Raw genomic sequence first — 24,259 nt, forward strand, 5'->3', positions numbered from 1 at the left:
GAAAACCTACAGCACAATACAGGCCCTTTGGCCCACAAAGCTCTGCCGATCATGTTCTTGCCTTAGGAATTACCCAGGATTACCCATAGCCCTCTATTTTTCTGAGCTCCATGTACCTGTCCAGGAGTCTCTTAAAAGACCCTATCCTATCCACCTCCACCACCGTCACCGGCAGCCCATTCCACACACTCACCACTCTCTGCGGAAAAAACTTACCCCTGACATCTCCTCTGTACCTACTTCCAAGCACCTTAAAACTGTGCCCTCTCGTGCAAGCCATTTCAGCCCTGGGAAAAAGCCTCTGACTATCCATACGATCAATGCATCTCACCATCTTATATACCTCTATCAGGTCACCTCTCATCCTCCATTGCTCCAAGGAGTAAAGGCCAAGTTCTCTCAACCTATTCTCATAAGGCATGCTCCCCAATCTAGGCAACGTCCTTGTAAATCTCTTCTGCACCCTTTCTACGGTTTCCACATCCTTCCTGTAGTGAGGTGACCAGAACTGAGCACAGTACTCCGAGTGGGGTCTGACCAGGGTCCTATATAGCTGCAACATTACCTCTCAGCTCCTAAACTCAATCCCACAATTGATGAAGTCCAATACACTATATGCTTTTTAATCACAGAGTCAACCTGCACAGCAGCTTTGAGTGTCCTATGGACTCAGACCCCAAGATCCCTCTGATCCTCCACACTGCCAAGAGTCTTAACATTAATACTATATTGCCTCATCAGAATTGACCAACCAAAATGAACCACCTCACATTTATCTGGGTTGAACTCCATCTGCCACTTCTCAGGCCAGTTTTGCATCCTATCCATGTCCTGCTGTAACCTCTGACAGCCCTCCACATAATCCACAACAGCCCCAACCTTTATGTCATCAGCAAATTTACTAACCCATCCCTCCATTTCTTCATCCAGATCATTTATAAAAATCACGAAGAGTAGGGATCCCAGAACTGATCCCTGAGACACAGCACTGGTCACCAAATTCCATGCAGAATATGACCTGTCTACAACCACTCTTTGCCTTTTGTGGCAAGCCAGTTCTGGATCCACAAAGCAATGTTCCCTTGGATCCCAAGCTTCCTTACTTTCTCAATAAGCCTTGCATTGGGCACCTTATCAAATGCCTTGCTGAAGTCCATATACACTACATCTACTGCTCTACCTTCATCAATGTGTTTAGTCACATCCTCAAAAAATTCAGTCAGGCTCATAAGGCACAACCTGCCTTTCACAAAGCCATGCCGACTACTCCTAATTATATTAAGCCTCACCAAATGTTCATAAATCCTGCCTCTCAGGATCTTCTCCATCAACTTACCAACCATTGAAGTAAGACTCACTGGTCTATAATTTCCTGGGCTATCTCTACTCCCTTTCTTGAATAATGGAACAACATCTTCAACCCTCCAATCCTCCGGAAGATCATTGCCAGAGGCTCAGCAATCTCCTCCCTTGCCTCCCACAGTAGCCTGTGGTACATCTCGTCCTGTCCTGGTGACTTATCCAGTGATGCTTTCCAAAAGCTCCAGCACCACTTCCTTCTAAATATCTACATGCCTAAGCTTCCAGTCCGCTGTAAGTCATCCCTACGATCGTCAAGATCCTTTTCCATAGTGAATACTGAAGCAAAGCACTTATTAAGTACCTCTGCTATCTCCTCCAGTTCCATATACACTTTTCCACTGTCACACTTGATTGGTCCTATTCTCTCACGTCTTATCCTCTTGCTCTTCACATACTTGTAGAATGCCTTGGGGTTTTCCTTAATCCTGTTTGCCAAGGCCTTCCCATGGCCCCTTCTTGCTCTCCTAATTTCATTCTTAAGCTCCTTCCTGCTAGCCTTATAATCTTCTAGATCTCTAACATTACCTAGTCTTTTGAACCTTTCATAAGCTCTTTTCTTCTTGACTAGATTTACAACAGCCTTTGTAGCCCACGGTTCCTATACCCTACCATCCTTTCCCTGTCTCATTGGAACGTACCGATGCAGAACTCCACGCAAATATCCCCTGAACATTTGCCACATTTCTTCCATACATTTCCTTGAAACATCTGTTCCCAATTTATGCTTCCAAGTTCCTGCCTGATAGCCTCATAATTCCCCTTACTCCAATTAAACTCCTTCCTAACTTGTCTGTTCCTATCCTTCTCCAATGCTATGGTAAAGGAGATAGAATTGTGATCACTATCTCCAAATGCTCTCCCACTGAAAGATCTGACACCTAAACAGGTTCATTTCCCAATACCAGATCAAGTACAGCCTCTCCTCTTGTAGGCTTATCTACAATATTGTGTCAAAACCTTCTTGAACACACCTAACAAACTCCACCCCATCTAAACCCTTTGCTCTAGGGACCAGTCAATCAATATTTGAGAAAATAAAATTTCCCACCATGACAACCCTGTTATTATTACACCTTTCCAGAATCTGTCTCCCTATCTGTTCCTTGATGTCCTTGTTACTATTGGGTGGTCTATAAAAAACACCCAGTAGAGTTATTGACCCCTTCCTGTTCCTAACTCCCATCCACAGAGACTCCGTAGACAATCCCTCCATGTCTTCCTTCTTTCCTGCAGCCATGACACTATCTCTGATCAACAGTGCCACACCCCCACCTCTTCTGCCTCCCTCCCTGTCATTTCTAAAACATCTAAAGCCTGGCACTTGAAGTAACCATTCCTGCCTCTGATCCATCAAAGTCTCTGCAATAGCCACAACATCATAGCTCCAAGTACTGATCCACACTCTAAGCTCATCTAGTTTGTTCATAATACTCCTTGCATTAAAATAGACACATCTCAAACCATCGGTCTGAGCGCATCCCTTCTCTATCACCTGCCTATCCTCCCTCTCATACTGTCTCTAAGCTTTCTCTATTTGTGAGCCAACAGCCTCTTCCTCCGTCTCTTCAGTTTGGCTCCCACCCCTCAGCAATCCTAATCTAAACTCTCCACAACAGCCTTAGCAAACCTCCCTGCCAGGATACTGGTCCTACTGGGATTCAATTTCAACCTGTCCTTTTTGTACAGGTCACTCCTGCCCCGAAAGAGGTCCTAATGATCCAAAAATCTGAATCCCTGCACCCTGCTCCAATCTCTCAACCACACATTTATCCTCCACCTCACTCTATTCCTATACTCACTGTCACATGGCACAGGCAGTCATTGTTTTGCTAGAAAATAAATTTTCTCCCAATTTGCAGTTCTCTTACAGACTGCATCAGGTTTTCCCTCCAGGATTTCCCTGTATTTGGCTGCATTCATTTCACCCTCTACCTTTATAAGCTTTCCAGGGCCTGTTGCAGTGAAGCATCTCTACAGCATGATGCAGTCACCACCATGCTTCATGGCAAGGATGTTGTGTTTTTGATTAGTCATAGTCATACTTTATTCTGAGGGAAATTGGGTTTCGTTGCAGTTGCACCAAGAACAGAGTATAAATATAGCAATATAAAACCATAAATAATTAAATAATAATATGTAAATTATGTCAGGAAATAAGTCCAGGACCAGCCTATTGGCTCAGGGTGTCTGACCCTCCAAGGGAGGAGTTGTAAAGTTTGATGGCCACAGACTTCCTATGATGCTCTGTGCTGCACCTCAGTGGAATGAGTCTCTGGCTGAATGTACTCTTATGCCCAACCAGTACATTATGTAGTGGATGGGAGACAATGTCCAAGATGGCATGCAACTTGGACAGCATCCTCTTTTCAGACACCACCATCAGAGAGTCCAGTTCCATCCCCACAACATCACTGGCCTTACGAATGAGTTTGTTGATTCTGTTGGTGTCTGCTGCCCCAGCACACAACAGCAAACATGATAGCACTGGCCACCACAGACTCGTAGAACATCCTCAGCATCGTCCGACAGATTTTAAAGGACCTCAGTCTCCTCAGGAAATAGAGACGGCTCTGACCCTTCTTGTAGACAGCCTCAGTGTTCTTTGACCAGTCCAGTTTATTGTCAATTATGTGCAGCGTTTGGCTTACGCTAAATATAGTGTTCAGTCTGATGGCCAAAAAGCTCAATTTTGACTTCATCAGACTGAAGTTTCTTCCAGCTGACTTCAAAGTTTCCCACATGCCTTTTGGCAAACTCTGACCGTGATTTCACGTGAGTTTTTTCTCCCTGGCTTTCTCCTTGCCATTATCATAAAGCTGTGTGTGACTGGTGATGCACCTGGACAACAGTCGTTGTATGCGCAGTTTCTCCCATCTCAACCACTGAAGTTTGTCGCTCCTCTAGAGCTGTTATTGGTCTCTTGGCCTCCTGCACTCGTCCCTTTCTTGCATGGTCTTTCAGTTTTTGAGGACAGCCTGCTCGAGGCAGATTTACAGCTGTAATTTCCATTTCTTGATGATTGACTCAACTGTACTCCAAGGAATATTCAGTGACTTGGAGATTTTCTTGTACCTATCTCTGACTTGTGCTTTTCAATAACCTTTTTGCGGAGTTGCTTTTGTCTTCATGGTGTAATTTTTGCCAGGATACTGACTCACCAGCAGTTGGACCTTCCAGATACAGGTGTATTTTTATTACAATCAATTGAAACATCTTGTCTGCACACAGGTCTCCAAAAACAGATCTCCATTTAGACCATAAGACAATAAGATATAGGAGTAGAAGTAGGCCATTTGGCCCATCGAATCTGCTCCGCCATCCAATCATGGGCTGATCTAATTCTTCCAATCATCCCTACTCCCCTGCCTTCTCCCCATACCCTTTGATGCCCAGGCAAATCAAGAACTTATCTCTGCCTTAAATGAACCCAATGACTTGGCCTCCACAGTCACTCATGGCAACAAACTCCACAGATTTACCATCCTTTGACTAAAGTAATTTCTCCGTATTCCTGTTCTAAATGGACATCCTTTAATCCTGAAGTCATGCCCTCTTGTCCTAGACTCCCCTACCATGAGTAACTTTGCCATATCTAATTTGTGCAGGCCTCTTAACATTTGGAATATTTCTATGAGATCCCCCCTCATTCTCCTGAACTCTAGGGAATACAGCCCAAGAACTGCCAGAGGTTCCTCATATGGTAACCCTTTCATTCCTGGAATCATTCTCGTGAATCTTCTCTGAACCCTCTCCAATGTCAGTGTATCCTTTCTTAAATAAGGAGTCCCAAACTGCACACAATACTTGAAGTGTGGTCTCATGAGTGCCTTATGGAGCCTCAACATCACACCTCTGCTCTTATATTCTATACCTTTAAAAATGAATGCCAACATTGCATACGCCTTCTTCACCACCGACTCAACCTGGAGGTTAACCCTTAGGGTATCCTGTACAAGGGCTCCCAAGTCCGTTTGCATCTCTGCATTTTGAATTCTCTCCCCATCTAGATAATAGTCTGCCCATTTATTTCTTCCACCAAAGTGCATGACCATACACTTTCCAGCAATGTATTTCATTTGCCACTTCTTTGCCCGTTCCCCAAAACCAGTGGTCCCCAACCACCGGTCCGTGGACCGGTAGCAGGCCACGACGAAACAATATGATTTGGTGATATGAGTCAGCTGCACCTTCCCTCATTCCCTGTCACACCACTGTTGAACTTGAATGCACGCGAGGTCCGCAAGAATACTGTCAATATTAAACCGGTCCGCAAAAGGTTGGGGACCCCTGCCCTAAACTATCCAAGTCTCTCTGCAGGCTCTCTGTTTTCTCAACACTACCTATTCCTTCACCTATCTTTGTATCATTGGCAAATTCAGCCACAAATCCATTAATCCCATCATCCACATCATTGACATACATCGAAAAAGCAGCAGTCCCAACACTGACCCCTGTGGAACTCCACTGGTAACCAGCAGCCAGCCAGAATAGGATCCCTTTATTCCCACTCTCTGTTTTCTGCCAATTAGCCAATGCTTCACCCATGCTCGTACCTCCCATGTAATTCCATGGGCTCTTAGCAAGATAAGCAGCATCATGTGCAGCGTCTTGTCAAAGGCCTTCTGAAAATCCAAGTACACCACATCTACTGCATCTCCTTTGCCTACCCTGCTTGTAATTTCCAAAAAAAAAAAATGCAGTAGGTTAGTCAGGCAGGATTTTCCTTTCAGGAAACCATGCTGGCTTTGACCTATCTTGTCATGTGCCTCCAGGTATTCCATAATCTCAACCCTACCAATCGATTCCAACAACTTTCCAACCACTGATGTCAGGCCAACAGATCTGTAGTTTCCTTTCTGCTGCCTCTCACCCTTCTTAAATAGTGGAGTAACAGCTGCAATTTTCCAGTCATCCGGTACAATGCCAGAATCTATCGACTCTTGAAAGATCATTGTTAATGCCTCCGCAATCTCTCCAGCCACTTCCTTCAGAACCCAAGGGTGCATTCCATCAAGTCCAGGAGATTTATCCACCCTCAGACCATTAAGCTTCCCAAGCACCTTCTCAGTCATAATTTTCACTGCACATACTTCACTTACCCGACACTCTTGTGTCTTCCACTGTGAAGACTGACGCAAAATACGCATTCAGTTCCTCTGCCATCTCTGCATCCCTCATTACAATATCTCCAGCGTAATTTTCTATTGGTCCTACATCTACCCTCATCTCTCTTTTAGTATCTTCTTTGATATTAGTTGCCAGCTTTTCATAATTCACCTTTTCCTTCCTAATGACCTTCTAAGTTTCCTCCTGCAAGTTTTTAAAAGCTTCCCAATCCTCGGTCTTCCCACTAACTTTGGCTTCCTTGTATGCCCTCTCTTTGGGCTTTTACTTTAGCTCTGATTTCACCTGTCAGCCACAGTAGTGTCCTTCTTCCATTCAAAAATTTCTTCTTATTTGGAATATATCTGTCTTGCACTTTTCTCATTTCTTGTAGAAGTTCCAGCCACTGATGCTCTGCTGTCCTTCCTGCTAGTGTCCCTTTCCAGTCAACCTTGGCCAGTTCCCCTCTCATGCCATTGTAATTTCCTTTATTCCACTGAAATACCGATACATTGGAATTTAGTTTCTCCTCCTCAAATTTCAAAGTGAACTCGATCATATTGTGATCACTGATCCCAAGGGTTCCTTAAGCTTAAGCTCTCTTACTACCTCCGGATCATTGCAGCACAGCCGATCCCCCAGTGGGCTCAACAACCTGTTCTAAAAAGCCATCCCTTAGACATTCCACAAGTTCTCTCTCTTGAGGTCCATTAAACTAATTATGTGACATCTAAAACCAATTGGCTGCACCAGTGATGATTTGCTGTTCATATTAAAGGGGATGAATACTTATACAATCAATTATTTTGTGTTTTCTATTTGTAATTAATTTAGATCACTCAGTAGAGATTTAGTTTCGCTTTCACTCTGAAGTCTTTTTTTGTTGATTATAGTCGAAAAAATGCAGCACCTCACACTTATTTATATTGAAAGCTTCTCCATGATATGTTCATTCAGAAAGTCAGAAGACATGGAAATCTTGGCTGTGTGGCATCACAACTAGCTTGCGGAATTTGTGTTAGCAGATGGTGCGTATTCTGTCTGGAGGTCAGTGACCAGTGGTGCTCCGCAAGTATTTGTTTATATTGTTTGTGAGTTTTAGAAATAACTTTAACAAGGAAGTGAAAGAAAGGACTAGTAAGTATGCAAATGACAGAAGGTTGGTGGTGTTGCGGATAGTGTAGAAGGTTATAAGACCACAAGACCATAAGACAAAGGAGCAGAAGTCAGCCATTCGGCCCATCGAGTCTGCTCCGCCATTTTATCATGAGCTGATCCATTCTCCCATTTAGTCCCACTCCCCCGCCTTCTCACCATAACCTTTGATGCCCTGGCTACTCAGATACCTATCAATCTTTGCCTTAAATACACCCAATGACTTGGCCTCCACTGCTGCCTGTGGCAACAAATTCCACAGATTCACCACCGTCTGGCTAAAACAATTTCTTCGCATTTCTGTTCTGAATGGGCGCCCTTCAATTCTTAAGTCATGCCCTCTCGCACTAGACTCCCCCATCATGGGAAACAACTTTGCCACATCCACTCTGTCCTTGCTTTTCAACATTCGAAATGTTTCTATGAGGTCTCCCCTCATTCTTCTAAACTCCAAGGAATACAGTCCAAGAGCGGACAAACGTTCCTCATATGTTAACCCTCTCATTCCCGGAATCATTCTAGTGAATCTTCTCTGTACCCTCTCCAACGTCAGCACATCCTTTCTTAAATAAGGAGACCAAAACAGCCCACAGTACTCCACGTGAGGTCTCACCAGCGCCTTACAGAGCCTCAACATCACATCCCTGCTCCTATACTCTATTCCTCTCGAAATGAATGCCAACATTGCATTCGCCTTCTTCACTACTGATTCAATCTGGAGGTTAACTTTAAGGGTATCCTGTACAAGGACTCCCAAGTCCCATTGCATCTCCGAACTTTGAATTCTTTCTCCATTTAAATAATAGTCTGCCTGTTTATTTTTTCTGCTGAGGTGCATAACCATACACTTTCCAACATTGTACTTCATTTGCCACTTCTCTGTCCATTCTTCCAATCTACCCAAGTCTCTCTGCAGACTCTCCGTTTCCTCAGCACTACTGGCCCCTCCACCTATCTTCGTATCGTCAGTAAACTTAGCCACAAAGCCATCTATTCCATAATCCAAATCGTTGATGTACAAATGGCAGGTTACAAAGGGACATTGATAGGGTTGGGCTGGAAAGTGGCAGGTAGAGTTCAACCAGGAAAGTGTGAAGCGATTCTGCTCAGAAGGTCAAACGTGAAAGCAGAATACTGTGTTAATGGCAGAATTTTTAAGTGTGGAGGAAAAGAAACTCCTTGGAATCCTTATATCCCTCAAAGTTACAGCACAAGTTGATATGGTGGTTTATAAAGTGTGTGGTGTGTTGGCCTTCGTTAGTCGGGGTGGGGGGGGGGTTCAGTTCAATAGCTCAATTAGTCCAAAAAGCTTATATAAATGACAAAAATAACAACACTGACCCCTGCCACACACCACTAAACACAGAGAAACAACCTTCAACTACCATCCTCTGCTTTCTACCCATGAGCCAATTTACAATCTACTTAACTAACTCTCACCTGGATACCAGGCCAGCCTGCCTTATGGGACCTCAAAGGCCTTACCGACTTCAAAACATACAACATCCACTACTCTGCCCTCATCTACCTTTTTTTTGTTAGCTGTTTAAAACAAACTAAAGAATTGGCAGAAAAGGACAGAAAGCGACTTGTAGAAGAGTGTTAAACCACAGCAACCCAGGCAGCGGGGATCGCTCTAGCAGGATAGTCGTGGAGGCAGATTAAACGGTAACATTCTGAAACAAATTTGGTTAAGCACATGGGAAAAGAATCACAGTCCTATGGAGAAAGGGCAGGGGAGAAGGATTACCTGATCGCTCTTGCATACAACTTGTAAAAACTCGACGGAATGAATTGGCTTCTTTCTATTCTATAACATTCAAAGGCATATGTTGGTACCCAGAAAGCGATCAATAAAGCCAAAAGACCAACAGGATTTGCAGACACAATACTTCTGTTTGACTAATCACATGTATCACCCTATACCACTTCGGTAGAATAACAAAACATTGCATACCTTATTTGGGAGTTCATTAATCCTATCAGGCGCCTCAATTTATCCGATTAGTCCCACATATTCTCCAAGATAATCACCGACTTGCTGAAATGCTGATGAATTCCACATGACGGACGAAGACCAAGAGCCCCGGGAAAGTTTCACCGCGCTGTGCCACACTGCTCCCGGCGACGCTGCGCGGCCCCATCTTCCTCTCCACCCAGTGACGTCCCGGGGCTCCAGCCAATGAGGTTGGACAGAGCGTGCGCAGGGACGAGGCGGCGCCGCGTCCCGGGGCGCGCGGACGCGCTCGCGCGTGAGGTGGGGGGGGGCGCCCGTTCGTGCGTCCTCATTGAGAAGACGACGTCACTCACAGTCCCCGCGGTTCGCGCGGACGTGCTCGCGCGTGGGGGTTGGGGGGCGCCCGTTCGTGCGTCCTCATTGAGAAGACGACGTCACTGCCAGTCCCGCGGTTCGCGCGCTCAGAGTGTGAGGAAAGCGAGAGAGGAAAGAAAATCCTGTCGACCGAGCGAGAGCAACAGGAGCGGCGGCGGCTCCTCCTCCCCCACCCCAACACCACAGCAGTCACTTCCAGCTTCATGACCGTTTGGCCCGGTAGTTGTCGTTGTCGGAGCCCGCTGTTGAACCGCTGCGTGGGAGCCCGCGGGGCCGCTGCAATCGTGTGTGTAGGATGTCCCGACATGAAGGTGAGCGAGACACTGAGGCGAAAGGCCCTGCGAGCAGGCCATTTGTTGCCTTCGGCCTCTGTGTGTGTGAGAGAGAGAGAGATCAGGGAGCCGCCATAACCACTAGGCCCGGGCTCCGAGGCGGAGACCGAATCTGGGACTGGGAAAGGCGGAGAAGCCACTCCTCAGTTGTTGTGCTGCTTCGGCGAGTGTTGATCTGGTTTTTGGCCTAGTAGCGCTCTCACTGATCCCGGGTTTCGTTCAGCGCTCGCCCCCACCAGCCTCATCTCTCCTTCCCTCCCTGGCCCGCCCAGCTCCGAATGATTGCACTGTCATCAAGGTGGCCGGTAGCTCGTTGCGGCCTGAGGCAGCCTGTAGGCCTACCTTTGGAGCTTAGTGTTATCTCTCGCCTCAGGCACTGGCTGAACTGACAGCTCTCAACCGCGGAGGGAAGCAGATTGCCAGAACGGGGACTTCAGTGGCTCTTGATGTGTAGGCCTTGGACGACACGGTTCGATTAGTACTTGATCCCTGTTAATGTTATGCCCGTATAAAGTCGCTCGTATAAAGTATAGTCCTCCCGTTCCCGGTGGGGTTGACTGATTATGATACGAGGAAAGAGGGTGACATGGCGGCAATTTATTAAACTTTCTGTCAAAAGTATTGCAGCAGTCCAGATTTGGATTTGTTGTCTATTTCGTATTACCATGATGGCACTTTAGCACTCCTTTTTAGGAAACTGATTTAAAGTGTATGTATTAATTTTGCTCTTTTTACATATCCGGACAACTTTCCAAATACATTAGGATAAAATAATTGCAGTCAGCATTTCCAATCTGTTTTGTACATTAAAGATAATATGGTGTTAAACTTTCTGAGCTTTGTAGAATTTAAGAATATGGTATTGAAGTTTTGAGTTAATGAATCTTACTGGCATGTTTTGCAGTAATACTTTATATACATTTCACAAGCTATTTAGCATGCATGTTTTGTGGTAGTGGAGTTAGAATTAAAGTGTTTACTCTCACTGTTCTCTAGCACAGTTTTAACAGCATTATTGGGAAGTGATCTAAGATCTCAAGTTATTTCTTTAACTTAAGTGAAGTTTAAATGCAATGGCAGACCATGTTTGCGACAAAGCTAGAAAGAAATAAAAAGTGTGTGTTGCTAGATAATTTTGTAAGATAAGGTGTGATAAAATGCTTTTATTTTTGTCAGAGCATCATTTTAACCCATTGGCTTCACAACTTGCCATATATATTGATTTTGCAACTTATATATATTTGGAGAAGGGTGTGATCATATTTATCTGCCTATTTCCTGTATCCCTTACATACTACGTTCATAAGGCTATAACTTGTAGTTTTGAATAATAGCTTTGGGCTAAACTAGTAATTATGGAAATAAGTTCGTATCTTAACAATTCTTTGAATAAATGTTCCCTGTTAACGTTGCTTGTGATTATTTTTTCTCTTGAAAATCACTGCTTTAAACTACATTTTCTTTACTGCTTTATGATTTGTGCAACAGAGCTAATTATATATTATTATCCTTATTATCAATCAGTATTTTGAGATCTGGTAATATCATTATGGTTTTTATTTTTTACCAATTGTAGTTTACAATTGATTAAACATTTGGAAATTGTATTAGAGGAGACTATTTGATGAAAATGTTGACATTATTTTCAGAATCACTGAATAGAGCTGCTATCCATTGTATTAACCTGAATATTTATTGTATTCTTAGTTTAATGAAAAGTACAATGAAGCACAGCCTATGATATTTAAAAAAGTTTTGATGGATTTTAACAGAGGGGTGTACAGTTATTAACACAATGTGATCAACCAAATTTAAGAAAGTAAAATGGATAAATGTGATTTATCGAAGATGAACTTTGAATCATGTAGCATAGCCATTACTAAGTATTCTTTCTACTTGAATATCCTCTGATTCACCCCACCCTCAGCTCATCATTTGCTGATGCCCCATGCTCCTTTTTAATCTTGGGTATTAGAAAACAATCCTGATTGGCATTCCTTGTGATCTACTCTCTTCAAACTTGAGCAATTCCAAAACTGTGGTAACTTGTCTTAGCATACAATGTTTCATTCACCTGTGGTTATGGTCCCACTTTGGCACTAGTTAACTGATGCCTTGATTTAAAAAAAACCCTATTCCAGTCCAAGCAAACTTCTGGATGTTTGTGCTCTGTAATTCCAGTTCTCCCCACCCCCCCAAAAAAATTCCTCTGGAATTGTCTTCCATATTTTCAGCTGGCATAGTTTGAAGCTCTGAAAGTTTCTTGACATTTTTGTACCCATTCAACTGTTTCCTGCTCCATGACATTATCCAAAACCAGACAGATTCTACATATAGAGCTGTGTATCATCAACATGTGCATTTCTACTAACATGCTGTCTTTTAGTGTGGGGAGAGACTTGATTGGTTCGGTTTATTTCCAGAAGCAAGGGGTTGAAGGAAGCCAAGGACTGTCCTGACACATGTATATAAGATGCATAGATAGTGAGCCAATGAGTCAATGTCTGATGCTGAAGCAAATGGGTCACAAGCTCAAGATCTTTTGTGACTTTGAAGCATACTTACAGCACTTAGACTTCCCAAAGCTAAGATGCTTACTTTCAGCTCTGGTATCATCTATCTGCCTCAGGCTCTGACAATTTGCTGCTGAAATCTCATTTGTGACTGAATTTCTTTTCAACTTGATTATTTCAGTATCTCTGCTACATTTCTTAAACATGCGCTCATGGAAGGCTCTTCTGTCTATTTACTATCAGATTCCAAGTATTGTTTACTCACCTTTCCTGTGCTTGGTGAATTAGTGTCTCCTCATCTGACATTGCCTCAAATTTAAATGTGCATCCTTACATGCAGATTCCTCCATAATTTGACTTAATAATACATCTATATTGTTCTGCAACTCTGTTATCTCTAATTTCCTTCAGCTTTATCCTCCGGTACCTCATTGGTGTTCTTTGTCCCATAATTGGCACAAGTTTCATTTCTCAGTTTTCATGATCTCAGTTAATTTTATACACTGCCAGTACCTTAATTTAGTAAATATTAGTTGTGCTAATATTTACTGAAAACTGCAGAACTGACAATCCAAAAGCCTAAATATTTTCTAAAAATCTAATTAGTGAAAATCCAATTGTTTCAAATCAAAGCCAGTGTAATGCAGGCTAATTTATCAATGTATCTGTATATTTAAATATGTTAATAACTTTAAATTGGTGATCCAACAGGGCTTGTTTTTAAGGAGTATTCATTAATAAAAATGTGATTAAGTTGGTACTGATATTCAGAATATAGGGTTTAATATGATGGATATAACTTCCGATCCAGTGATATGAATGTATTTGTTCACTGGTTGGATTGGTGAAAAATTCCAAATTTAATTCACTTGATCTATGGATGTGAAGCAGTATAATTATAGATATTGTTCCACACTGAAATTGTACCATGAATAGAGGGATCTTAGCAAAACATGGTAATTAGTGGATACTTAGGTAATGAAAATCTAAAGCGTTCATCAATAATGGTAAAATAATCTAGATATTTATGTTCATTGAAAATAATTGAATACATTTAACCAAACTAGTAAGAATTTAAATCATTTCTAAATGTTCTCATACTTCATGATCTCCCATACTTCAGAAAGTCTTTTGTATTTAGCCATCACTGATTTTTTTTAATTTGGCATCTTTTCAGTGTCAAGCAGTGAGAAGATTTGCTGAAATGGGTCATTTCAAGAGTTTTATGTGGAAAAGTGTTTAGTAGCTCTTTTCAGTGGACCATTTTCCACATTATCTGTTGCTAGTTACAATTTTCAGTAAGTTTTAGATGTATCTCATTTCATTTAGATGATTTCCTGCTCTTCTACAAAAATATTGAAATTTGTCTTCAGGTACACTTGATGTAATAGATGCATTTTTCCATTGTTTTTTTTCAATAACTGCTTCTTTTAGAAGATGCAGAGTCTTGAAAATAATTAAATTGGAACCAAAATCTACTGTTTAAAGCCCAAGTTCTGCAAAGCATCTAATTAGGAGCAGAAGGTTGCAAAGATACATTGAGCGTTTAAGTGGGTAGAGGTCTAAAATATAGGGTTTAATATCATCATTCACTTTGAACAAAGATGGATCAGTGCATTTCCTGGATGTGGGCCAAGGAACTATTGAGGTACAGAAATTTGCAATATCTAGTGTAATATGCAAATACTCAACAGGTCAGTTGGCATTATGGAAAAAATAACGTGTGATAATGTTTCATGTTTTGAAGAATCATCAACTTGAAATATTAACTCCCAAAGTCTTTACAAACGCTGCCTGACCTAATGACTACTTAAAGTGAACTCTATTTTTATGTCAGATTTTATCATCTGCAGTTAATTGCTAAACACGAGATTTTGCAGATGCTGGAAATCCAGTGTAACACATTCAAAGTGCTGGAGGAGCTCAGCAGCAAATTAGGCAACATCTTTGGAAAGAAATAAATGTTCACCATTTCCATCTGAGGCCCTTCAGCACTGGAAAGTAAGGACCCCTTAAGTGCTTAAGTGTATTCAACTTAAAGAAAAAGCGGAAAGATATTTTTAGTTGGAGAAGGTGCAATGCATTTGCATCAAAGATGGGTTCTATACACTGAGTTTACATTCATTTAGTTGAATATGATCATATAGGAGCTCTTTAACATGATAAAGCAGTTGGCTGAGGAGGAATATTTCCTACTCAAAGTCTGAAATCAGTTAGGTTGGAAATTAGTTTGTGAAATCAAGCTTCAAAAGTTCAAAGTAAGTTAATGGTAAAAGTATGTATATGTCACCAAATACTACTCTGAGATTCCTTTTCCTTCAGGCATTCACAATATAACAAAGAAATATAATAGGATTAATGAAAAACTACACACAAAGACTCACGATAAACTGTGCAAGTACAAAAAGAAACACAATAATAAAAAGTAAATAATCATATTCACACAGAGTAATGGAAATCTGTACTGTTTTGATTGACGATCAGTTCGAAAATTTCAATACTTGGTATTTTTGCTCAACAAAAGCTTATTGATCCAAGATGAGTAGAGGGAATTAATAATTTAATCCAATCCAACAATTCACTTGGGAATTATTGGACATTGGGCATACTGTGTTATAATACCAATACTCTATTAGTTTGGTAATCTTCTGTTTTAATAGTTATTTGTGTGGTTGATTATTTAAACAATCATGAAAGTAAAGTGATTTTCATTCTTCCCATCATAGAATTAAATGCAAAATTCTCTGCTTTTTATGAATATTTTGCCCATCACTGTCTTTAAAAGATGAATTTACATGCTTGTGGTTAAACTGTTTCATGTGTGCATGTTGGAGAAATTCAGTTTACATGTTAAGTTTATACAATTAGCTTTTGGAAAGTGGGTTTCTGTATCCAAGTTGTAATTGTGTTGGTAAAGCATGACAGTATATTTTAAATAAGAATAAAAGTTGATTGATTTATAACCAGAATCAGTTTATTCTTGAAATTATAACTAGATATCTCAAAGGAGAAAAACTTTTGAGGACAAAGCCTTTAGACAAGCATATATGATCTACTTGTCTTGAACTTTCTAGGATTTTCTAATATAATCAGTGGTGCAGTAATCAAAGAAGGCATGTGCAAGCTCTGGTAACAACCAGCTATCACACTTGCAAGTTACTGAATAGATTTGAATTGTTCAAGTTGTAGATATTAATTGATCATTTAATATGGTAGGATATTAATGAAATAAGAGTTTGTGGGTGTTTTCAATTTACTATAATTAGAAGATTCCAACTAATATGGGCCCAAAGCATGATTCAATTTGGCCGGATTTCTTTACTTAAAAATTTGATTCAAAATTTTTAGGCATAAATGTTAAGTGTAGGTTGATGAGGCTAATGTTTGCCTCTTAAAGCAATTAGATTTAAGGATTGGGAAGGGAGCAGGACTGACCTGGAAAGGAAATCTAGTGAATTATTGTTAAGTAGAAAGAGAAATAAAACAGGGGCATTAGTTCAACTTTATATTTCAGTCCATTGAACATTTGCTTGTCATTGGAGCAAAATATTAATCCCATTTTCCCACTTATTCCCCCATAACACTCTTGCATGCTCATCAGTTTACCTCTGATTCTCTTACAATGCAACTGCACCAGCCAGTTTACATACTAATTAGTGCATTTGGGGTATGGGAGGAAACTGGGGCAACTAGGGTAAACCCTTGCAAATGTAAACTCAATACAAGACACCTGAGAATAGGGTTGAATCCAGATCACTGGAGCTCTGTGACAGTGGTGTTAACAGCCGCACAGCTATGATTGGGTGGGGGAATGAGGTAGCTGGTGGTGGCATGGAAATTGATTCATGGTGAATGTATTTTAAATAAAATGTTTTTAACAAGTTGATGCTACATATACCTATAGGAATGACATTCCATAGTTTGAATTGTTTTGTTAGAGGTAAGTTGTGGCATGGCAGGAATATAAATCTCTTTGCTAAGAATTCTTGTATTGAGGAGCAGCCTTTGAAGGAAATTTAAAATGTGGATCAATTTCCTGAAACTCTCAGTGATCAGTTATTTTAGTAAAGCTAACTGCAGCAGTGTGCAAATTGTCCTGCAATTACAATTGAGAATTAGTTTGTTACTAGGTTGTTTAACACATTGTTATTTAGCCAGCAAGTGGGGCATCAGTATAATTATTCAAATAATTGTAATTAATGTAAGTGGCTGTTTGCCTTGTGATCATTATAAGATGCATGTGAAAATCGTTTGGATTGTCCCACTGTCAATGTCCATCAGGGCAGATTTTGTTTATTTGTAATCCCTTGGTTACTATATTCTGAAGTTCCAAATTTCAAGCATTGTCTTTAACTGTGTCAACTGCTTACAGATGGTTGCTGTGGTCACGTTAAATGAAAATGCTTTTTTAAATAAATGATACTGTTGTGCATTTCAAATTCAAGTCTTAAGTACTTCTATTATTCTTTTCAAGTTATAATTTTATGCTCAATGTACTTGTGACAGCCATAGTGATGAGTCCAATAGGATGGAACTAGAGGATTATGAAAAGTGAATTGCTTGCAGTTGAGAAATGGAAGGCACAATGGATCTTTCGTATTATGTTTAATTTCCTGACAATTTATTTTTGTCATTTCCCTCGTTAGTGCCTTTCTCAGCTGGAGAACCTTCAGGAATATGCCCATTATGGATATTTGTAGGAATAGGCTGTTCACGAGATTCTTTCCTCAACCAATGTCTCCCACTCACATTTCTGGATGTAATGCCGGTTAGTTGTTAGGAGTCATTGTCTATAGAATTTTTCTGCCCAATTGTACTGACATTTTCTCCAAAGAAAACTATCAACGTGCATCAGGTAAGAAAAGCAAGTAGTCATCTGAGGATTATGGACTATAGTAGTGGTATGATTACCCTGAGAGCAATACATCTTGAAGATGTTGCTGTATTCTTTGAGCTCATAATTTTGAAATTGAATATGTGAACCAAGAAATTTTAGAGTAATAGTTGATGCATACAAGACGCAGTGGTGTGCTGTATAATTTGGTGCAGTAATTCATTGCCATAGTAGTGGGACTAGATTTGCAAATCTGGTACAGCATTTATAAAAAAGCAACAATGTTATTTTGGCTGAAGTTTGTGGTGATTTAGTCTTTTTAGATTGATGAATTCATGTTACCTACTGTGCTAACTTGAATTCTTCTGTATGGAATTTTACTCTCTGAAAATATTGTAAGTCATTAGGCCTGTAATAAGAGGAGCTCCAGGTTACTGGATGACTGTAATGAGAGAGGCCATTTCTCCCAAACAGTATCAATTAGGTGACTCAAACAAAAAAAAACAGCGTAAACATTTTGATATAAGCTAGTTCTAGTTAAATCACTGTTTTTGCAGTAAGGTTAGATTGAGTTTGTTAAGCTTGGCCTTATCCATTCTTGTCTTAAGCAAACAAAAAAGTATAAAATAAATACCAACAAGACAATACATACACAGCCAAATGTCATTATAACACTGCAATATACATGCTGTGAGAATGTCTACTTGTTATGACATCACAGCACGTTTACTTCACTTTACTGGTTGCACTCTGTTGGAGTCTGCAATTTGCAGATATATTAACTAAACTGGCAATGAAAAGAAACCCAAAAACAGAGTTAGGTATGCATTTGTTTCAGTTGTTTAGGCTTTGTTCTTTCAAGGTGAAAATAAAGTTGGTGAGTTGATCCTTTAGCACCAAGTTTTGATGAGTGACATCTTCGCTATCCACACCAGCTCTGGATGATGATTAGGAATTTGATCTGGCAGAATTCTGTGCTGAGAAAGAGAAAAGCAGGAATGGTTGCCACTAAACTTTCATGCTTTGGATTTTGTTTTAATGTATTTCCAGCGAAGCAAGTTGTTGAAGGTAGTTTTACATTGAATATGTGCTTGTTCTTCTGTTGATTACATTCTTTAGTGTAAGAAACCTGGTTTATCTCTAAATGATTGCATTTTTGATTTATGGCTACCTTTCTATATTTGAGTAAAATTGTCAGAATAGCTGGGGAGTAAGCCAAAAGTTTGTCCTGCATATTAGTTGGGTCTTAAATTGAGGAGAGGAACAAGTGTGGGAAAGTCATGCATAAATGTATTTGCTGAAGAAAGGAAAGATAAGCAATTTGTCGCAATTCGGAGTATGATTGCTTACATAAAGTAGGAAAGACATGCATTTTGTAGAAAATTAATAAAAGATCACTCATCTATGTACAGGGTGTAGGCAAAACAATTCTCTACTATGCCAGAGATTTATTGGCTGTGGTGTTCATTATTCATATCTAGGTTACAACAATATAATGTTGCTCCCTTAGAGACTTGTTGCCCAAAGAGGAGCTATCATGTCAGTGTCCATGTGGAAGTGATTCTTGGTTCATACTGTTGAAGTGGGTCTAATTCCAGGATATGTAAACTAGCATAATAGTTGGCATTGTAGTTTCTCGGATTTTTGCAGTTTTTTGTTTATATTTTGTATCTATTTCAAAATGTATTTTAACTGTTTTTAAAATTTAGCTGAGACTTGCAACTTTTTGCTTGCCTTAATAATTTAAAACAGGGGACCCCCAACCTTTTTTGCACTGCGGACCGGTTTAATATTGACAATATTCTTGTGGACTGGCCGACTGGGGGGGGGGGGCGCGCGGTGTTCAAGTAGGGTTAAACTCACCTCAACATGTCTTTTACAGTGAGGGTTGCCAACCTTCTCGCTCCCAAATAAGGGACAAAAGTAGCAGTCAAATCCCGGGACACTTTACCCCAGGAAAGGCTACCATGACCATGAAGCCTTGCGCGGGCACCAGTGTGCGCATGCATGTACGTGCCAATTTCTTCCCCCCCCCCCACAAATCGGTTTTGCCTTCATCTTCCCGACTATACTATACATACATTATTTCTACTTTATATAGGCTGTGTATTTATCATATCATTCCTGCTTTTACTATATGTTAGTGTTATTTATTTTAGGTCTTATGTGTTATTTGGTGTGATTTGTTAGGTTATTTTTTGGGTCTGGGAATGCCGAGAAATTTTTCCCATGTAAATTAATGGTAATTGCTTCTTCGCTTTACGCCATTTCGGCTTACAAACGGTTTCATAGGAACGCTCTACCTTAGTGGGGGAAATATGGGACAAACCAATTTAGCCCAATATACGGGATATAACTGTCCCAGCAAATATGGGACAGTTGGCAACCCTATGTTCAAGTTCAACAGTGCGTGACAGGGTATGAGGAAAGGTGCAGCTGACTCGTATCGTTTCCTCACGGCCTGGTAGCACATGCTTTGCGGCCCAGTACCGGTCCACGACCCGGTGGTTGGGGACCGCTGATTTAAAACGTGCGTAGTGTTAAACTATGTGTATTTGAAATAGTAGAATTGTTTAAATTTGATAATTGAAGGCTTCTTTTTCCAAATAAAAATGGTGCATTTACTCCTTTGAAGCTATACAGCAATTATAACGGATCCAAGAGCTTGTTTTTCTTTTCCTAAAGATATGAATTGTTAAAGTTTTCAGGGGCTTTTTTTTGGGGAGGGGATCTTCTATTAGATTGATATACCTGTGTGTCTCTAATTCTGCTCTTGTGTTATGGTCTTGTAGTGTTCACTTCTGACTTGTTTGCTGCATTATATTTTTTCTCGTTTCTGGTTCTCTGGATCTCCATTATTTTTTTAACAAGCTTGTAAACTCAAGTCAAATCAAGTTGCTTTTTGTCATTTCAACCATAAACTGCTGGTACAGTACACAGTAAAAACGAAACAACATTCCTCCAGGACCATGGTGATGCATGAAACAACACAAAACTGCACTTGACTAAGTGAGACAACACAAGGCTACGCTAGACTATGTAAGACAACACAAAATCTACACTAGACTACAGACCTACACAGGACTACGTAAAGTGCACAGAACAGTGCAGGGCAGTACAATAAATAATAAACAAGACAACTAGGCACAGTAGAGGACAAATTACAATATAATAAATGATGTAGATGTCAGTCTAGTCTCTGGGTATTAAGGAGTCAGATGGCTTGGGGGAAGAAACTTGCACAGTGATTTGAAAAGTGATACAATACAAATGTTGGATGCCTGGAAAACCAAATTTAGATGTGCAAAATACAAAAACAACACATGAGCATCAATATAGTCAGAAAAATAGCACAACCTGTATTAGTGGAAGCAGAATGGTAGCAAAGCACTCGGATACGTTTTCATTTGCAACTAATGAGCTTCAAATAAATTCAATGTTCAGAGCAACTATCTGTTTCCTCTCTCCAAAATACAGATTTTTACTAAATTTTATTTGAAAACATTTAAGTCTGCAATATTTCTGTATTATTATATTTAAATGGACTTCCTCCTTTGTACTGTATTTAGGAAATTGCTGTAATCCTATATCCAGAAGACTGGAGAATAGCCAATCTTGTTTCAGAGGGCAACAAGATAACTTCCAAAGTCATAGGCTTATGAACCTTGCATGAATGGGAGGAAATTATTGGGGAAGATTCATGGGGAAAAGATTTACTTGGATGGAGTTACTAATGAAGGGAAGGTCGTGCCTCAAATTTGATTTGAGATTTTTGAGGAGCTGATTAAGATGATTGAGGGTAGGGCAATGGATGTTGTCTGCATGGACTTTAGTAGAGCATTTGACATGGTAGGCTGGTCCAGAATATTAACGGGATCCACAGTGAGTTGATAAGTTGGGTACAGAATTGGTTTAGTTACAGAAGATAGAAAAGGTGGAGGATTGTTTTTCTGACTGAAGATCTGTGACTAGTGGAGTTCCGCAAGGATTAGTGTCAATGCTGGAACCTGTTTATGATTAAAATAAATGTGATCTGATCAGTACATTTTCAGGTGACACAAATTATTGGAGTAATGGATAGTGAGGAAGATTGTCTAATTTGGTGAGATGTAGATCAGTTCGAAATGTAGGCAGAGGAATGGACAAGTATTAGGTGATGCATTTTAGGAGATTAAATGTTAAGAGGAAGTATACAGTAAATGGCAGATCTCTTGAGAGGATTTCCCTGGACAACAAAGATTGTGCTTCCTGAATACTTTTGGGGTGGATCTTAAGGATTTTTCCCCATCATGCACTATTTTTTGAAATCACCTATATTTGGTATTTCAGTTCAAGATTCAAGTCAATTTAAATGTTGGCCACAATTAAGCTGAAAGTTTTCTATCTTGTCCAGGCATGCCTAGTCATGCTTAGGCAGGGCAGATGCTGCATGGTAGGACAGGTTTTAGGAAAACAGGACATGGAGTCGAGAGGAAATGGGTGAAGATGTGAACCAGGAATGGAAAACACCACTGATGCTGATACAGATTTTGAACCCTTTATGACAAGTGAGTCTCATCTGATAAATCAATATGAGTTAAATAACCTGGTCGGAGACCTGCTTTTTTCAAGGGCAAAATTACCGGTTTCAAGACTGCAATGATGGTATCTACTATCACCATGTACAAAAAATTCTGTGAAGGATTTCGATATTTGAGACAGGTTTCCCAGAATAACTGATGCCAAGATTGAAGAAGGCATTTTTGTTAGTCCACAAGCAGGTCATCAATGTCAGTCAATTCAAAGAACTTTGAGTGGGACTGGAGAAAATCACATGGAAGGCATTCAAGGCTGTTGAAAATTTTCCTTGGCAACTACAGAACACCAAACTACATGCAGCTAGTTGACAACATGTTTCAAGCATACAAAATCATGAAGTGCATCATGTCACTGAAGATTAATTTTATGTATTTCCATTTGGACTTCTTCCTTGCAAATCTTGGCACTGTCCGTGATGAGAATGGTGAAAGGTTTCACCAGGACATTGTGGTCATAGAGAAACGGTATCAGGGCAACTGGAATCCATCAATGTTGGCTGATTATTGTTGGACACTTAAGCGAGAAACCTCAGACCCTGAGTACGAATGAAAGTCATCAACAAAACATTTTTAGCTCAGTTGAACTATTGCAAAATGTCAGCACCATTATGCAATTAAATGCATTATATTCGATAAAAGATAATTTGTTTCTCCAAATTCCTACATGCTACAAGTAGTCTGAAAAATATATTTGTGTTCAGCTTCGAGCAGTCTATCATAAACAAAAAAAAATTCTGAGAAAAGAGCACTTTTGGAAAAAAATAGTTGTCCACTGATCTCGGGGTGCAATTGCATAGCTCCCTGAAAGTGGCAACACAAGTGGATCAAGTGGTAAAGAAGGATGAAACATGAAGTTGGAAGTCATGTTGTAGATGTATAAAGCTTTGGTTAGACCAGATTTGAAATAGTGTGTTAAATTTTGTTTGCAAACTATAAGAAGAATTTGGAGGCTTTGGAGAAGGTACAGAAGAGGTTCTGCAGGATGTTTTCTTGATTTCAATAAGGAAATGTTGAACAAATTTGCTTTATTTTTTTTAATGAATGGAGGTTGAAAGAGTGACCCGATACAGTACACATTTTAGGTTGGGTTGATGCTCTTTTTCTCCAGAGACTCAGTTAATAGTAAGGGTCTAAGGCATTAAAAAAAAAGTTGGGAACCCCTGTTCTAAATGATTAAGAATTGTTACTATTCAGGAATTGTGTAAATATTAGTTTAAAACATTTATTTCTGGGAACATACTTATTTTGTTAAGTTTATTTGCTTTGCACGTGTACATCCACCAGAAGAGATGTCAGATGCATACATTTCCCAGCAGGGAAGGGAAAAATATCAAAATCTGGAGGTTCCTGGGTGAGCAATGATATAGAAATTAAAATGAGTTAAAATGGTGCTGTTATGACGGTTTTAAGGATTTTAAAAAAAGTCAAGATCAAAGTGGAATATCAGAAATGATCATAACACATATGAGCAGAATTAGGCCATTCAGCCCATCAAGTCCACTCTGCCCTTTCATCATGGTTTCAACCCCATACACCTGCCCTCTCACCATATCCCTTGATGCCCCGACCAATCAGGTATCTATCAACTTCCGCTTTAAATATACCCACGGACTTGGCCTCCACAGCAGTCTGGCAGAACATTCGACAAGTTCACCACTCTTTGGCTAAAGAAATTCATCCTTCCTTCTGTTCTAAAAGGTCGCCCTTAATTTTGAGGCTGTATCCTCAAGTTCTCGATACCCCCACCAGAGGAAACGTCCTCTCCACATCCATCTTATCTAGTCCTTTCAACATTTGGTAGGTTTCAATGAGGTGTCCCTGCATTCTTCTAAATTCCAATGAGTACAGGCCCAAAGCTGCCAAACTCTCCTCATATGTTAACTCTTTCACTCCCGGAATCATCCTGGTGAACCTCCTGGACTCTCTCCAATGACAACACATCCTTTCTGAGATAAGGAGCCCAAAACTATTGAAAGTACTCCCAAGTGCATCCTGACTAGTGTCTTACAAAGCTTCAGCATTATCTCCTTGTTTTTATATTCTATTCCCCT

The 24,259-nt window shown here is 40.3% G+C and overlaps 1 protein-coding gene and 1 long non-coding RNA gene across 3 annotated transcripts in view; one reads left to right on the plus strand and one right to left on the minus strand.

The window, feature by feature from the left end:
* The window catches only part of LOC134357463 (uncharacterized), a 29,055-nt gene extending 19,267 nt beyond the window's left edge, over positions 1-9,788 (minus strand). The window contains exon 1 of one of the 2 annotated variants that reach the window (XR_010020633.1): positions 9,578-9,788. This is a non-coding gene — a long non-coding RNA (uncharacterized LOC134357463). The remainder of the gene's footprint in view (positions 1-9,577) is intronic. The other variant, XR_010020632.1, reaches the window with a different exon arrangement.
* A 121-nt stretch (positions 9,789-9,909) lies between these two features.
* kcmf1 (potassium channel modulatory factor 1) overlaps positions 9,910-24,259 on the plus strand; it is a 124,175-nt gene continuing 109,825 nt past the window's right edge. The window contains exon 1 of the mRNA XM_063069070.1: positions 9,910-10,263. Within this exon, the coding sequence (XP_062925140.1) occupies positions 10,248-10,263 (16 nt within the window). The 5' untranslated portion in view covers positions 9,910-10,247. The remainder of the gene's footprint in view (positions 10,264-24,259) is intronic.

Source organism: Mobula hypostoma, chromosome 16 (genome assembly GCF_963921235.1).
Source record: "Mobula hypostoma chromosome 16, sMobHyp1.1, whole genome shotgun sequence".
Lineage (NCBI taxonomy): Eukaryota > Metazoa > Chordata > Chondrichthyes > Myliobatiformes > Myliobatidae > Mobula > Mobula hypostoma.